Source organism: Phragmites australis, chromosome 9 (assembly GCF_958298935.1).
Source record: "Phragmites australis chromosome 9, lpPhrAust1.1, whole genome shotgun sequence".
In the NCBI taxonomy this organism is placed as follows: domain Eukaryota; kingdom Viridiplantae; phylum Streptophyta; class Magnoliopsida; order Poales; family Poaceae; genus Phragmites; species Phragmites australis.
In genome coordinates, this window is record NC_084929.1 from 869,196 (window position 1) to 887,321 (window position 18,126).

The window sequence follows — 18,126 nt, forward strand, 5'->3', positions numbered from 1 at the left end:
CGTGAAGCTTATGCTGTTCTTCTCAAATCGTGATCAATGCACTCTAGTAACAGGACCAGGAGGCGAATAATAACACTCTGCATGCCACCTGGCCACTTGGTTCAGTGCACACAACACACCGTTGAAGTTAGTTTGACAAATATTGGCACGCAGTAAAAACGTTAATTTCATCGATACCTTTTAGTTTTCATTTGAATTTAACCTTGTTTGATGTGAATGTAACCCTACCTAATTTTTCAACAGAGACGTGGAACACGAGTAGTAGCTAGCGTTATTGCACTAATAATCCAAATAATGATGGTACTATATAGACGACTTATCGCTGCCGGATCTATGCTTGGCAGCGCGAACGTACCTTTGTTAAACAGTGGCGGAGGTAGGAGAAGAATCAAGAGGGGGGCTATCTAAAACCACACGCTTAAATACTATATTAGGGGTTGTTTGGATTGCTTGTTGTTCAAAAACTTCCACTAAACTAGCTTTTCAAATAACCGTCGAAAATCTTGTTTGTTAGATGAGGATACAACCATGATAAAGATTTCCAATTTTCTCAAAACTCAAAATAATAAGTTTTGTGAAAAACGGTTTGATGTTGTTTACATTATAAACTTAAAAAGATACGTAAACCACTTTATATTAATCTACAAATATCATATCTGAGATGCATCTAAGAGTTAGAGCTAGTTGAACAGAGCTAACTAACATATTACAAAAATTAATCTCTGCAAAACTCACGGTAAAACACGTTTAGCTAAACCAATCTCTAAAACGCATAATCATCCAAATTAAAGAATCACTTAGAGCGCAGAGTTAATGTGCTTTTTTTTTTAGAAGAGAGTTAATGTGCATTAGCAATCAGATGATATGCTCGTCATGCACATGCATCCGATCAATATGGGCCGACCGAACGGTACTATTGCTACAATGTTTAATCGTACTACGAAACAGTGGAATCGATCACTAGCTGCACAGGACACGAATCTGTATCATCGATCGATCTCTCTTATCAATGCTGCACCACATGGCATGTTTTTAGAGATGGACCAGTTGGATATACGGACGCATGCTCTCTGGCAGAGCACAATATATATAATATGTTATCTGTATACGTAGTAATGTCGAAGATTGATCTCTTATAAAGATATATGTCGAAGATCGGAAGCAATAACGAAGGGGATATATGTTAGATATGTTGGTGGTTTAGTAATAGATTATGTGATTAATCACTTTTGGCTAATATTAAAGTTACTTATGTTTTTTTATAATTTATTCGAATTGTCGAATATTATATCAAATTTTATAATAATAAACGACTATACACGTAATTTTATGCAGATACCAGAATAAATTTTATTCCTTGATCTAAAAAGTATACGTACGGCAATGGCAGGACTATTAATCGGTCGATCTGATCTGATCTGGATGGATATTATTGCGGCACCAAAGCTGTTCTAGGAATCAGACAGCTTAAAACTGAATATATATCATATCTATCGTGTGGGTGGGAGCTAGAGGCAGCGGTCCATGAGGTGAAAAGAGACTAGACAGATCATCAAATGGACACGTACGCTCAAGGATTGCTGCTTCTCCATCTCATGCACGATTTCACGACCACGAGACCAACTCCTCCATATAAAGGGATGAATATGAATATATTGCGATGGATCATTTATATTCGTGGGTGTTTATAGAGTATATCATGACTGTGATCCTAAAACATTTAATCTTAAAAATAAAATAAAATTGTATCAGAGGTTATAATCAATGTTGCAGACCCGTCTTAGCTGGGCAGGGACGGTGGAATGGGGAGTATTGGATTTGGCTTGGTTACCACTACTTATAGAATCAGTCTTACATGTTAGTCTATTATTATCAATTTAAAATAGATCGATAATGATAGATCATCACTGCTGATTCATAAATTGTATAGGAAGAATCTATCATCGTGGCTTACGAATCGGTAATGATGAGGAAAATCACTGCTGATCAATGGCTGGAGCCGATAGTGATTCCCAGCTCTCTCTCACTGTCAGCTTAAGCCACCGACCGGCAGTGATAGCGGGACATCACTGTCGGCTGGTGGTATGAGCCGACAGTGATGCCTCGGCTATATAAAAGTCATATTGTCCTTCCTTAAGCCTGAACACAATAGAGAGGAGCTTTGTTTTTGTTCGGTGACGGTCATTTTTGTCACCAAGTTCTTTGGGGCTTCAAAATTTTGAGAAATCATCACACCCTAGGTGTTCCAATATATGTAACTTTATCTTCAATCTATTTCTAATTGAATTTTATTTGTTAAATTTCTCTAGATTTTGAAATGATGGAGATGAACCTATGGTCATGATATTTTAAGACAATGTAGATGCAATTATACCTTATTTATGATATGGTAGTTTCAATTAGTAGCTTATGGTGAAAAATATCTTTATTATTGATTTACATTAGCTATAGGTATGAGCATATTTTTTTTAATTTTTAATGAATTAGAAAAATTAAGTATATAGCAAGCATCAATTATATTTTTTTATATTTTAATTAATTAGCAAGCTCCAATATAAAAAGTTTAGGTGTGAGCATATTTATTTTTATTTTTAATTAATTAGAAAAAATAGCCATGATATTTAGGTACGTAGCAAGCTCCAATTTTTTTTTACATTTTAATTAATTAGCATGCTCTAATATGGAAACTTTAGGCATGCGCATATTTATTTTGATGTGTAATGAACAAGAAAATTTTGCCATGATATTTAGATATATAACAAGATCCAATTATATATTTTTTATATTTTATTTAATTAGCAAGTTTTAATATAGAAACTTTATGTATGAACGTATTTATTTTTTATTTTTATTTAATTAGTCCTACATAAGAGTTGAATAATAATAAATTTTTTTAGGTTTGATACTAACAAACACGCATCAAAAACGGGCACGAAAGCATAAAAAAAACGGCTCCTCCAACTCGGACCAATTGCCGGTAGGAGATGGTGATGTAATTTATTTGTTGGTGATTGCAAAATCTTCTAGATATTATGAATATGGATTTAAAATAATGATATAATTGCAGATAGACAGAAGATGGATGTACGATGCGAGCGTGTGAGTGTAAAGTACAAGAACGACGCGAAGTATTTTCTGGTAGTAGCAGTGGCGCACAAGTAAAATACACAGTCTCAATACATGTGTTGTCCATATATCGATTGCGAGAACAAAAAGCAGTTTTCCACCACCTAACAGATACATTCCCACTTGATGTCAATGGGCTTTATGCCTGACTATACCCATTGGACCGAGCATGGTGAAGCTGAGATCGTACATGAAGGACAACATATTGGCAGAGAAGAGATACGTTGGTCAATGATGATCTAGAGCAGATGTTGGCTAATGACGATGATGGTGATCTATAGCAGATGTTGCGCGATGGGGAGGGGAACTTCATAAATGAAAGAGAGTTTCAAAAGTTTCAACGTACGGTAGGACTCTAAAACACCGTTGTTCCCGGGCTGCGAGAAGGAGCACACAAAGTTGCATATTGTGCTTTCACTACTACAATTGAAGGCAAGCAATGGGTGGTCTGATACAAGCTTCACAGAGTTATTATTGTTCTTAAAGACATTGCTTGCAAACGGAAATATGCTGCCAGAAAATACATACCAGACAAAGTAGGTTGTGTACCCATTAGGGTTGGAAGTACAGAAAATGTATGTATGTCCAAATGGTTACATGTTGCATCGTGAAGAGCATGCAGATTTGGAAGTGTGTCTGGTCTGTGGTGCAGCACGATACAAGTGCAATGGTGATGATATCGATAGTAAAGGAAAGAAGAAAAGGCTTCCCATCAAGGTGATGTGGTATTTTTTTATAGTCCCCCATTTGAAGTGTTTATTCACGAACAAAAGGTGTGCTGAATTGATGCGATGGCACGCCGAGGAACGCAAGACTGATAGAATATTGAGACACCCCGCTGATTCTACACAGTAGAGAAACATTGATAGGAAATAATACAAAAAGCCTTTTGTAGAAGATGTGAAGAATATAATATTTGGGCTGAGTACAGATGAGATGAATCCATTCGGCAATATGAGCAGTAGTCGTAGCACTTGAACAGTGACTATGTATGTACAACCTTCCTTCTTGCTTGTGTATGAAGCCGAAATACCTTATGATGCCGGTGGTGATACAAGAACCGAGTCAACTTAGCAACAATATTGATGCCTACCTGAAACCAATAATAGAAGATCTTGTAGCATTGTGGAACGATGGTGTGCGGGTATGGGATGAATACAAACAAGAAAACTTCACCCTACGCGTAATGCTGTTCGTAATAATCCAAGATTGGTCAGCCCTTGGTAACCTATCGAACCAGACTATTAAAGGCTACTTTGTATGCATGATTCCTCACTCTGGCACCGTCCTCGTGAGGCCACGAAGCCATCCATGCAGCTTGTTGCCGCCGCGACACGCCGTGGAAGCCTACCCACATCGGCCTCCCCAGCTTCAGTCGTTCAGGCCACTGTCGCCCCGCCGTCTCAACGTCGCTCCATCCGATTCGTCGGCTCCACGAGCTCCGCGGTCGTCCACTGATACCATAGAACCCCTTCACCTGTGCCAGTCTCGAGCGAGCTGCCGCCATGAGCCCATTGTTGCTACTCGATCTAGGTGTCGCCTGTCTCCAGAGAGCTCTCAGATTGCCTCCCTCAACTATTGCGACAAGCTTCATGCTCGTGCCTCACATGGAGGGAGTTAATGGTTGATGCGACGGCACATTGAGGAGGTTAACGATGACATGCAGATCAACGATGAGTTCGGTGGAAACGGCGATGTGACCAATGAGATCGGCTTGGATTCGGTGACTTCATGTCCGTGTTCTTGATGCTACGATGGCCTTCGACGTCATCAAAACCATTTAACACTTTTGACTGAATCAACAGGTGAGTTGTCGTTACGTAGAACGAAACCACCATCAAAACTAATTAAAGAGACAAATTACACTGATTTGAACATTTAGAGAATATGAAATATTTGGCTTTATGGTTCGAGAGGATAAATAGACTCGAGCAATACATGCAGCACAGCACGTAGACGTAGCAGTACAAGTCACTCCTCGATCTGTCAACCTTGGATTATATTGAAACAATAGGGTACAGCCATTGTAAAATCTTATTTGTTTAGACTTCTACGAGATGTGACTTGTCCGGAAACCTGCTTCTATATAAGTACATCTAGACTTGCTTTTAACTTTTATAGCAGTAAAAGCTATTTTGCTCCACAGAAAACATAACAAAAAGCCAACAGAAACAAACTGTTTGTTTAGACTTTTAACTTTTATGAAGCAGAAGCCAATACAAACCAAACGAACACGACCTAAACATGCCAGTCACCATTGAAACAATCAAGGCCATTCACACAAGCAACATGAGCAAAACCTCTTTAGCACACATCAGTAGCAAGAAGCATGTTAGCGAGAGAGGAAAAAAACATTGGAATTGCCAATTCATCTTTTTACCCTGCATGGGGAGGAGCGGCGGGCCACACGCACACGGGATATTTTCATTTGCTCACATATAGAAAGATGCTCCAGATGTAAGTCAGGAAACTGGATCAAACTTGAAGTATCATAATCAGAAGCAAAAAAAATTTGTTCAACAATTCATTTGCCTCTTATTAAATTACAAATGGAGCACAAAGTGCACCCATTTAGATAGAAAAGAAGAGGGAAGGGGAACTAATTTCATTCAAACAGCAGCTGAACTGGCTAGCCACATAGACGATATGGGCAACTCCGTAGTAAAGCAGCAGTTGTTCCTTCATCTGCAGGGAGTGTAAGTGTAAGCACTTCGAGTTCACAAACTAAAGGCATAATATAACTTATATAACATCATATGCATGGTACGAACAAGTGAGCAATGTCAAAGTACGGCTATTAGCAGTGATCAACATTGGAGATCCTTGTAGGTTTAACAGTTAGAAAGAGAATACGGAGCTCCTTGGAGATTCTGGTAATTTCAAACAAAAAGGTTCAGAATTAGCACAGGTAAACTTTTATATAGTCACATGAAACTTCTTTTCTACCTATTTTTATTATAAAAGATAGATCCCTTATCATGCTAATACTGTAAGAAATAAATGACAAGCATTCCCATGGGCAACAGCATTAATTCTCCACGTGTCCTCAAGGACCTCAACACCTCAACAAAGATTACACATTCATCTAATAACAATGCTCGTGAAATATTAGTAGTTTTAATTCTACTAACTTCTACATATGAGATACTAGCTGAAACCCAACAAAGTAGGTACGGCTATTTTTATCCCAGGGCCAATGTCCACCTTTTTGCCACCAGAAAGTTTTTCACTTTTCAAATTTTAGAATGTCAACATAAAAGAAAATTAATCACAGAAACAGCTACCACACCTATAAAAAAATGCCCAATGAAACGATTTTGGGGCTCAGTGCGCAAATATACTCAGAGGAACAACATGATTAAGGGATAAGCTCCATTGTGGCCATCGAAATGGGAGACCAAGAATTTCTATTGTAGTAAGGAAGAAAACTCTCGTACAAAGAAATCTGAAATATTGCTGTTATCCCCATCAGTAAATTTAATGGCATCAACATAAGTGTCCTGATCAAGAGGCTACAAGACACATGGATTGGATCCTTTCCCCTTCTGCATCACGGAAATTACTCAACAATAATAGGCCAATTGAGAGTTGGTAAGTGTTACTTCCAGAAAAAAAATTGGGCACAGTTAGCTGGTTTTTTGAGGAACAAAAGAGAATCCTCAAAAGAGCATATCAGGAAACCACATGAATACATGACTAAGGTTTTGGAATCTTGATGGTAGTGGACATCCTAGTATCACAACTTGGACAATCGACAGTAAAGCAGATGCTGATACTCGGAGTTCAGACTTTAATTGCATCGAGCAACATAACATTACACTAGTCAGAGGCCTCAACCATTGTTAAAAAGAAAACTTGTCAGAATTACAACGGCAGAAGGGAGGTTTAGAATGAAATGCAAACAAGGACAGGCCGTAGTCAGCTAACCTACTCTTATCTCTCCACAGATCAAAAGAAAGCACTAAGGGTATCATCCCATCGATTGTTGCAATCCCAAGTATCTGCCACTTCGCTTGGCAAGGGTAAACTAGCTGGAGGATACGTCTGCATAACCGTCCTATTCTCCTACCCACCCATTTCCCTTAAAACTACCCCAAAAAAGGAAGATCTTTTTCTCCTCTGCCTAGTTTCCCCCAAATAGCACTACTCATGTTTCCTCCCAATGGAATAGCCTCTTAATTCAACGCATCGTTAGAACAGATCAAAGAGAGATCGCATCGCATTCCTAGCAGCAGTGAAATCACGCAGCAGCGGCAACCACGAACGAGATCCACCACAGGTGGCGGCACAAGAACCACCAGAGAACAGATCTTGGTCCTTTCACAGGGGCAGATAGCGGGCGAGGTCGGCGTCTCACCTGGTCAGTGCTTCTTGTGCTCCTGGACGAACTTGGAGTTCTTGAGGTCCTCCTCGGTGAAGTTGGCGGTCATCTTGACGATGAGGTAGCCAGTGATGGCGAAGCCGGTGAGGAAGGGCCAGTTGCGGCTCCACTCCCTCCGGAAGAAGACCGGCCACGGATCGAACGTCTTCATCTCCGCCGCCGCCTGCTCGCGATCTTCTCCTCCTCCACCGCCTGTTTCTAGGATGGATGGACGGGTGGGTGGAATCGATCTCGCCCCTGTCGTCTCGTCTCTGCGGCGACCTTGACTGAGTCGCGGTGAGTAGAAAGTGGGCCAGAACTATGGGCCTTGTTTTTCAGGCCCATAGGAATTTCTTGCTGAAAGCTTGAAACGAACCTATGTGCGCAACCATATAAAATGATCCCTTTGACTCTCCTTGCTACCAAAATCCCCAATTCCACCAAATCCAAAGCCCGGATCTGACTGCTCCTTGCTCGGCTCTACTGGTCCTGCTCTCCTGCTTCTCTCCACATCAATGTAGGCCTCGATCTGGACGAGTATGAGGTTGGAAGTCTTTGATTTTGATGTGCTTCTTTTTTCCTACTTTACTTTTTTCTCCTGTTATGCATCTTGATGTACGTGGGTTAGATTTTGCATGGGGCGTTCCAGGTGAGGCCTTGGTTATATTGGTAAGCAGCCTTTCACTGCTCTGCTGCTTTTCGTAATTAGGATTGGTAGACGAATTTCACTTTTTCCACATACATACATATATACATATGTATGTATGTATATATACATATGTCCATCGTGAGCAGCATTGTAGCTTTGGCTTGCTTAACTTAGTCTTCAATTACAATTGTTCGATAATATAGTATGTAGTTGTCATTGTGTCAGATTTCAACTTACGTACCAACGAACCTTTCTGTTCCTTACATGTATTTCTATCAGTAAGCAGGAACACTAATGTTTTCTTTGCATTGACATGGCTAGGAAATGCTCTTCTTTCCAGCCAACAACACTAATATTGTTTTTTTATTTCCATGACTACTAAAGGGCGGAAGAAATGAGCTACAAAGAAGATGAGACAGCAGCAGCAACATCTCATAAGCATCCATAAAGCATTTTAGTGTGCTCAGGTTTGTCCCAAAAATCAAGGTTTTTTGTCAAATAAATTAGAAAGCATGCATGAAATGAGTACCGCCATGTCATAAGTTATAAGTCCTTTCCTTGAATTGGAGATAATTTTACTTTTTTGAAACCTTTTGTATTAAAATTTTAAAAGCAAACTCCCTAATAACTTCATTTCAAAAAAATGAACCGTTTGGCCACGGGAGAGTGTCAGCAAAGTGAGGCTACGCGTGCAGCAGTGTTGTTTTGCCATAGCAGATTTGGAAATTTGTTGGGGGAGGATCTACTTTTAAAATTTTATTGAAACAAAGTTCAGAAACATTTTTTTTCACATTTGGTTATTCCATATGTGTTTAGGATGAAATAGTTCGGTTAATCGGGAAAATATCTTTATTTTTGTTTGTTGCCCGCTGTAAGAGAAAGGATATATATAGCTAGCAGGAGAACTATATGGTGAACATATATCCTAAAGAGACTGTACTTTGGAGTCTATTGTTATTCTTTTTGCTTCTGATCCAATAACGGTTTACTTGATCTGCAACTCCATAGAGGACAAACATATTGGAATAGGGGTTTGATCTTTGAGGTTTTCTTTTTTAGGTAACAAATCGGTTATAAATTGAATCAATTGTCTGCAAAAAACTGCATGAAGCAGCTAAATACATAATCAGACTAGCTGTAATGGTAGGAAATTTGGTGCTGAATGCTGATGCGATGCGACATAGCTCCTCAGGTTCGGTGATGTTTCCTACAGATCTCCTTTCAAGATTTTTAGCTGTTTTTAGAGCATCCAAATTATCTCTTCGATGACAGGTTTCGATAGGTATGATTTCGTCAAGTATATATTTCAAAGCGATTTTGCTAGAGCTATTTGGGTTGTTCATCATGGTTTCCAAAACCGTTAGAAACTAGAGATTACAGAGTAGAGCTGCTGAAGGAGCAACCAGCAGCAACAAGTTGCCAGTGGCAGAAAGGGGACAAAAGAATGACGTTAATGATATCATATTGTTGTCTATATAGATTGGACTTCTTTTATATTTGTTCTCAAAATATAGATTGATCTTTTCTATTCTTTTGAAAGCTATGTTGTCATACAAATCGACGATGGCACCTGATGACCTGAGTAAAAGCACAACCGTTACAAATTGATGTTAGCTTTGTTTTATACATGAGATCAGTCATAATCCTACCAGTATGACAGTGTCTTGTAGTTTGAGACCTTAGGTCCAACCGCCCAAGTCATGTGCCTCTCCACTATTGTTTGCTGCTGCTGCTGAAGAAATCATCTCCACAATTTCTACTGATTATTACATGTTCATCATGCAGATGATTGCCTCTTGAAGCACAGATTTCAGTAGTTCAATAACTAATATTTTTTTGCTATCAGCTACGAATTAGTGACTCTACTTTGGGTTCAATTAAGTGACTATACCATGGTTTGGTTTTGAAACTGTATCTAGAGTTACTTGTGTTAACTGAACTGAGAAATACTGATACCTAAATCATATTTTTTTGTAGGCCATCTGATAATTATTGATGCCTAAATTGTAGTTTCTGTGGGCCATCTGATTGTATGGTAAAAACCAAAAACCACATTATTCAAGAGCAAATTTGTAAGGTGGTGTTTTTTTTTGGTTGTGCGCTTGCGATATTTGATATTAGGTTACTGGTGGGGTCTTCGAATTTCCAGTTGTGATTTTTCAGATGTGATATGTACCTACAGGCGATGTCGATATGTCTCTTGTCCATTCAAGTTATGAGTAAAATATTATCAATAGTGTGCAAGCTTCGCACAATAAAATGAGTAGAATATTTGATGATTGCACATTCAAGTGAATAGTGTGCTTAGCATAATTAGTGAAGTTTTAATGACTCCTGTTGCAATGCAAAGTCACATAACTACTATCTAATAAAAATCCATAAAATTTGAATAATTTACTCACTTTTGCTATCCACCTTTATCTTTTAATCTCCTCGTTTTGTTACCGACTATAGATATTGTAACGGTTTTACTAATAAAAATAATTGAAGAAATTAGGAGGAGAATTAGCAGATAATCTCTTTCTTTTTTAGATTCCATCTGAAATCAAACTATGGTATCGTTCTCGACGTATTTTTTTGGCATCACTCTTATGATGTATTTACATCTTCGTACCACGTCTAATGTTTATGTCTTCGTTGCAAGCTGCTTTATTTCAAGATGAAATAGGTTACGGCCTCCTGAGTTAGACGTTGTTTTATCAATTTCATTGCAATACATATACACAACAAAGAGGCTCAGGGGGTGATCTCCGCTTCGGTATCATCAATCCTTGAATTGCGAAGAGATGGACCAAAGAGGCTTAGGAGGCTATAGCACGTCGACGCTCTACCTTCACCTGCTCTCATGTCCCACAACAAAGCAAGATCAGGTATCTCTCTCTATCTCTACAAAATCCCGCTGGAACCGCCACTGGTCGCATTGCTATTGTACCCGGCGGCGGGTCAAAATCCTAGCCACCCCTCTCCGGGGGTTGCAGGCCAGGTGGGCTGGCCACCACAAGTAACTCCACCATGGCCCAGTCGAGTACAGCCGAAAAAGAAAAGAAAACAAAAAAAAGAAAAGGGGTTTTTCTTTTATCGGAACAAACCGGATTTTGCACGTGAGCTATTTAGGCCAATTGAAACCTTTCGGCCTATTAAGTTAGGCAAAATCTTTTTGTGCAAACAAGTAAATGAGTGCAAACTTACAATCGGTTAATGTTGTCCGTCTAATCTCATCTGAAAATTGCAGTTGATCCCACTATACTAAGTAATAGAGGAGTTATTTCATGATATTTTGTGTCTGCACTGGAGTTTTTTACATATTAACCCCTCCACTGGTAGGATGATAGGATCAACTGTAGCCTTCGAATGTGGATCGAACGGACGATATTTATTGTTTGCATGTTTGAACTCATTTACTTGTTTGCACCAAATATTTCTCCATTTAGTTATTATGCTAAATCTGAAACTTGACCTGATTATAGATTTTTCAAATAAAACCTCATAGTGTTTTTTAGGTAAAACCTCGTATTTATTTTGCAAGTTAAGAATAACAGCGAGAAAAATTTTAGCAGTGGAAACTTTGCGGTTTAGACCCTAAAGTTTTCGATGTATTATCAGTGCCGGTTTGAAATAAAAACCGGCAACAATAATACCTTATCGCAGTTTATGTTACCAATTGAAATCAATATATTTCTATTGGTTGATAACTCAAACTGGCGGTGATAAGTTGTATCACTATCGTTTCATGTGACCTCAATCGTTTATTGCCTATTAAAGGTTATGAACCGGTAGTGATATCTTATCATTGTCGATTCTAACTAAACTGATAGTGATAGTTGGTCATCTATTGGTGTTTATGTGATAGTGCTTATCCATAACTTAAGTTGTTCTACCTACATTGTTCCTTTTAAGGCACATTGTTCCTTTTAAGGCACATTGTTCCTTTTAAGACATTAAGTAGGAGAATGAGAAAGCTGACTGTATCATATTTTTTATGTTCTTAACTATACCTTTTCACATGCACATTTTCTGGAATCTTACAATTGTGAGCTCACTTCTATTTTTGACACACTCGTATTTTCTATTATGCGAGTTTTTCTATTAAAAAATTAAGTGGAGAAGTGTCTTGGTTTATTTGTGTGATGAGTCATTAACAAATGCTCAAGTTAAGTTTAACTTGGTTAGTATATATTTGTTAATGCTTGTTCTTGTACATGACTATCTTGAGTTAGCAGAGAATGGAATTGGCGAGTTCTTCTTTGTATACAAGAAATTTCAACACACCGGAAGTTCCGGTGTCAACACCAGAAATTGGCCGTAAGTTCCGGTGTTGGGCATTTGTGCACACCGAACTATTTTTATAGAGAGCAATTTTTTGAAGAAAATTGGAGTTTAACTTATCGGAAGGTCTAGTGATGATCATGGTAACACCGGAGGCTTGCACGAAGCATTACTTGCACATAGAAACTTTTTGGACAAAAAATTGAGTTTTGCACATTGGAAGTTCCGGTGCTTGGTTCGGACAGTGCATCAGAAGCTCCGGTGGGTGATTTTTTTGGCTGAGAAGAGTGTAGACATCGGATGTTTTGGTGTTCACAAATTGCTGTGATATTCTCTAATTTGAGTTCTGATTTTAACGATGGATTTTTGTGTTGAACTAGCATGTGATGGAGATTGGAGAAATATGTTTGCATATTTTATGGTGTGTAGGTGATACATGCAATTTTACGGTCGATGGCGGTATGATCGAGGTCAAGCGGGTGCTTAGTGTCAGACGATCAAGGGGGCTGAACGAAGTCGAGGGTAATCCTAGCGGTACATGTAGAGGTCAAGCGAAGCATGAGGAGATTGATGAAGAAGGTGTATTGACAAAGTCAAACAAATAGGATGTCGGTACAAGTGAAAAAGTGATTCAAGGGATCGTGAGTAGTAGAGATTTACCGGTGGTTAAGATTGCAAGATGGAGTACACGCGTCGACATCGGAGCGCTTATTTTAGGTGGAAGCAAGTGGTGGCTAGTTACGCTTTGAGAAATGTGTTAGGGTTTTGTGGGTTGGCCTCAAAACCGTGGGAGGATTGGAGGGTCACTTGGTATTATCACGAAGCTTGCGTCGAGGCAAAACTAAGTTGTGATTGAGCTATGGTTGTTTGATGGACGAAACAAAAAATAGACCAAAATACTATGGTTGTAGGTAGGAGTGCATTATCGGTGAATAGTATTTTGGGAACAAGAACACTTAAAGTTTAAGGCATCTCCTAAGGCTTATAAATAGAGAGATAGTGTTGTAGAGAGAGGTTGAGTTAGCTATTTGAAAGCCTAGTGATAGGTTTTGAAGGAGAGAAGATGCCATGCTTAGTCTTGTCATAGGTTAGAGTTTTTGTTGGAGAAACAACTTTATAATTTGTCAAAAATATGGTTGTTCACTGTGCTAAATGAAGTTTATTTTCTCGTATGAGCTTATGTTCATCTCCTTCTAGTCTCCTTTTGGTTCCCTTGTCTTTGGTGTAAGTTTTTCTATTTTCTTGTTGATTTTATTTTTACCTTTGAGCTATAATTTTTCAATTTTAGGAAGTTGTTATTCTTGTTGCTAGAAGTATAAACGTTCATATAGTCATGTATTTGAGAGTGCCTTGAGTTTCTTTACCTATAGACCATCAATTTGGAGAATTGCTTCTTTTGATAATTGTCTTTTTGCTTTGTTCTTCATTTAAATTTTAAGTTTTTATACACAAAGACATATGAAATGGTTTTAAATGGAGCTTATGGTTTATACTTTGTTCGTAGTATCATGTTGCATTAAAATTTTTTTTCTCATTTTGTCTCTCTAAAGTTTATACTTTCGTTTTTACATTTTTAAGAAAGTTAAGTGAACAAAAAGTAGATCATCTATTTTATAAAAAAATTATAAAACATCTATTCACTCTTTCTTAGTCGTCTATCTCAAAACTACATCTATAAAGACGTTGGTACCATTGACTCCTAAAATTTGTTCAATACTCAATAGCATTTTCTCGTGGTTTTTTCCTTACAGCAAATAAACGCTTGGTGATTCTTTTTATCTGTTATCATCCAATTGAGATGTTGTGCCACTTTCCAGGCACCAGGTCGCTTTTCTAGCCAAAACATATTCAGTTGGCACATGATTTTATTTCCTCATTCTACTGTAACATTATTTGTGCCCGTTACAATTTAACTACTGCCCTTTTGGCAATTTGTTTTTGAGAAGATCAAATTACTTGCTGATTATTCTCATATCCAATTGTTTTTGTTCTTTTAACCTTTTTCTATCCGAACAAAGATAATTTGATTTAGCTGGAACGCGATATGCGTATGATCCTCTGGTATCTCCATTACAAATCACATGCTCACGAGGCCTTGATAAATGAAGCGCGCCCAAATTAAGATAAGATAGATGTTCAGTCTCGTATTCTCTTTTATAATCGCCACATTTTCGTATCGTATCCCTATTTGTTCCATCATTACTTGCTACATACTCCACAATAAAACACAAACCGTGTTAATATTTGACCTTCCATTCTGTATTGATTTGAATTTTCCCTAAATTTACACAGCAACACATGTGAAATTTACCTAGGGCGTGTTTGGTTAGGTGGATGAGTCTCATCCTGGCCCGGACCATGCATAGAATTCAGTGGACAAGGTTGTTTGGTGCCCTGAATCCACTGTAGTGATTATTCTCATCAGCTGCAAAAATACGACCGTGTGTTGCATCCGCATTAAAGCTCGAATCGAGCTTCGCTCGTGGGTTTGGCTGAGCTGATGCATGCGCAAGGTGTATGGACCACTTGCGGATGGTTATGCTTACGTCTCGCAGCCGTCGCCTCGCTCCCTGCTCAGAGTGTCGTCGTGCTGCCCTCGAATCCAATGCACGTGAACCTGGGGAAGCAAGGAAGGAAGGAAGTCTTCGTCTGAAAATGCATCTAGGTCTCTTATGTGGGTTTTGGCTAATTGATGACAAACGATTAAGGGATTAACGTATTTATTGAGGTTATGAATAGGTTTTAGTTTCGATAGAGAAGTCAAACAACGATGACGTCCCTTAAAAGAAAAGAGAAATTATATGTAGTTACTCAATAGGTTTTAATTCACTTTATTTTCGAATTTGAGTTTAGGAATGTTGTTCTATCAAGTGGGACGCATACTGATAGTTTTGACGGTGTCTCAGTGCTCATGTATCCTTTTAGAACCAAAATTTGAGAGGCACAATAATCCGCGGATACTGGGAAAATGTTGTTTTATCTGAACCCAGAGTGTTCGGGTTGGACCGGATACTCTGGGTAGAGCTCCGAGCTAAGCTCTCGGGATGGGTTTAATGATTTAACCCAGAGTTTCTGGGTCGACTTGGATACTCTGGGTGACCGGAGTCTCTAGACTATACTCCAGTAGAGAGTCTCGGTTAGAGCCTAAAAGTTTTACTCGAATCCTCCAGGTTGAGTTGAATACTATGGGTTCAGTGTTCATCCGGACCCCTCTGATTTGGGTTCCGGACAGGCTCGTGGCTGTGCGATTTGTGTCAATTCGGAGTCTCTGGGTTGACCCAGATACTTTGGATTAGTTCAAAAAGCACATCAACAGGTAGTTTTTGAGGGGAGTATAAATACCCCTCACCCCCTCTTCCTTTTGCTGTTGAACAACTTATAGATAAACTCATTTATAGTCATTCAATAGCCATCCTAACTCATCTAAAGTATTAAATCTCGTTGTTACAATATTGATATAAATGCTTGTGCTACTAATGTTCAATCTTTGCAAGCATTGCAAAAAGAAAATGAGAGGCTAAACGTCTTGGTTAAGTATGGATGCATTAAGACATACAAATTCAAAGATGCACTATACAAGACCATTGAGACCAAGAACAATAGGCAAAAGAGAGGACTTAAATTTGATATGCATACAAGCAAGCCAAATGAGCGTGTGGTGATCAATGGTAATGAGTACCTCGAGTTCATCAAGGGAGGCAAGCAAAATGGTCTCACCACACAAGTCAAACAACCCAAATGTCATGTACCTCAATCCACATTTTATGCATCTTATGTACTTAAGAGGAACCACCGTGATAAAGTGATTGCTCTATATATTGGTGTTCATATAAAAGATAGAGTGGTGAAAAGAAATATGTAGGTACCAAAAATGCTTGTGATTAATATGAAAGGACTCAAACAAATCTGGGTACCTAAAACAAATGCTTAAAATTGTTTTGTAGGTATACTCCTCCGGTAGATCAAGTTGGATGCTAGATAGTGGATGAACAAATTATATGACTAGAGAGAATGAGATGTTCTCATCATTTGAAGAAAATGAAGGATCTTATGAAAATATTGTTTTTAGTGATGATGAGAAAGGAGAGGTAATTGGCTTAGGTAAAATTGCTATTTGCATTGATCATTCTATCTCAAATGTCTTGTTAGTTAAATCTCTTAGTTATAATTTGTTATTCGTATTGGCTTAGATAAAATTACTATTTTTACTGGTCATTCTATCTCAAATGTCTTGTTAGTTAAATCTCTTAGTTATAATTTATTATTCGTATCACAACTTTGTAGAGAGAAAGAATATGATTCTCGTAGAGTTGGCATGAACAATGCTTGATGAATATAAGATTTCGAATCAATTTTGGCGGAGGCCGTCAACACCGCATGCTATGTCATCAACTGGTTATATTTCTACAAGATTTTGAAGAAGACCGCTTATGAGCTTCTAACCGGTAACAAGCCTAATGTTTCATACTTTAGAGTTTTTTAGTAAATATTTTATTCTAAATAAGAAAGTAAAAAATTTGTAAATTTGCTTCTAAAATAGATGAATGTTTCTTGCTTGGTTATGGATCAAATACCTATGCTTATCGTGTTTTCATAAAACCACCGGTTGTGTTGAAATTACGCGTGACGTGACATTTGATGAATCTAACGGTTCTTAAATGGAGCAAGTTGATCCCAATATTTTAAGAGATGAAGAAATTCCAATTGAAACGATAAAGAAGATGACAATAGATGAAATTAAACCTCAATAGCCCAAGAACTACAAATAATCAATAATGATCATATTCATCTATCTTCATCAACTCAAATGGAGTCATCTACATCAATTCAAGATCAAGGCCACCGGTCGGCGCTTAGGCCGTGGCCATGCGAGTGTGCATGCTCCGGTGCGCAACATGCATCTTAGGATAGGTAAGCACACCACTCTCCATACGCTGGGTCACACAACCACTTTTATACTGACAACCAAATAGAAATTTAATTCAGTCTTTACAAATAAATATAACCAACTAAACAATCTTCTTTTCAACAAATATAATTTGACTCAATATACTTCCTCTCAACCTACATATACAATATAACTCTACAAAATCTTATCCATCCGACGAACCAAATATATCCTAGTTCCTTTAATTTCTCAATGTTACTACCGTAGATGAAATAGTAACATCTGAAATGAAATGAAGCGCGGCACATTTCTTCTTTCCATGGTAGTACAATTGCTATGACGACCGTACCGTACGTGTGATATCGGATGACGACCTATCACACCGTACTTACATCATGCAAATTGTGCAAAAGACAACAAAGAATAATTAGTAGCTGATCTGTCTGACTGCAATCTTGTTACCATGCATCACCTCCTGCACCGACGACGGATGCTCACTTTATTTAATCAGCTAGCATGTGATCCCTTTCGTTAATTCTGTAGAGATTATCTACGTTAATACTTCGGTGACATGTGATTATTTACGTTTTAATTGGTACTTTTCTAGGCGGTTGAAGAAATATGAGTTTTTATTTATCTAGGAAGTAGTAGTAGTAGTCCAACATGATGGGAGTTGGTTTTGTTCCCGCGGCGGGAGAGACCCGAAACACAAGACGCAAACCGCCTGCAGAGCATTCACTGGCAGGTGGGTCCCACGCGGCCCCGGAGCCCAGCCAGCGCTGACTCAGCTCGCGATCCACAGATACGAAAGGAACGCTTCCCCTGCGCCGCCGCGCA

General features: G+C 38.5%; 1 protein-coding gene across 1 annotated transcript; it reads right to left on the reverse strand.

Annotated features, from left to right (window-relative positions):
• Positions 1–5,584: 5,584 nt before the first annotated feature.
• Positions 5,585–7,745, reverse strand: LOC133928289 (ATP synthase small subunit 6-A, mitochondrial-like). Its single transcript, XM_062374550.1, has 2 exons — positions 7,484–7,745; positions 5,585–5,811 (listed from the first exon to the last, which is right to left on the reverse strand). The coding sequence occupies exon 1, from the start codon at positions 7,656–7,658 to the stop codon at positions 7,488–7,490; it is 171 nt and encodes a 56-aa protein (XP_062230534.1). The 5' UTR covers positions 7,659–7,745; the 3' UTR covers positions 5,585–5,811; positions 7,484–7,487.
• Positions 7,746–18,126: the final 10,381 nt, after the last annotated feature.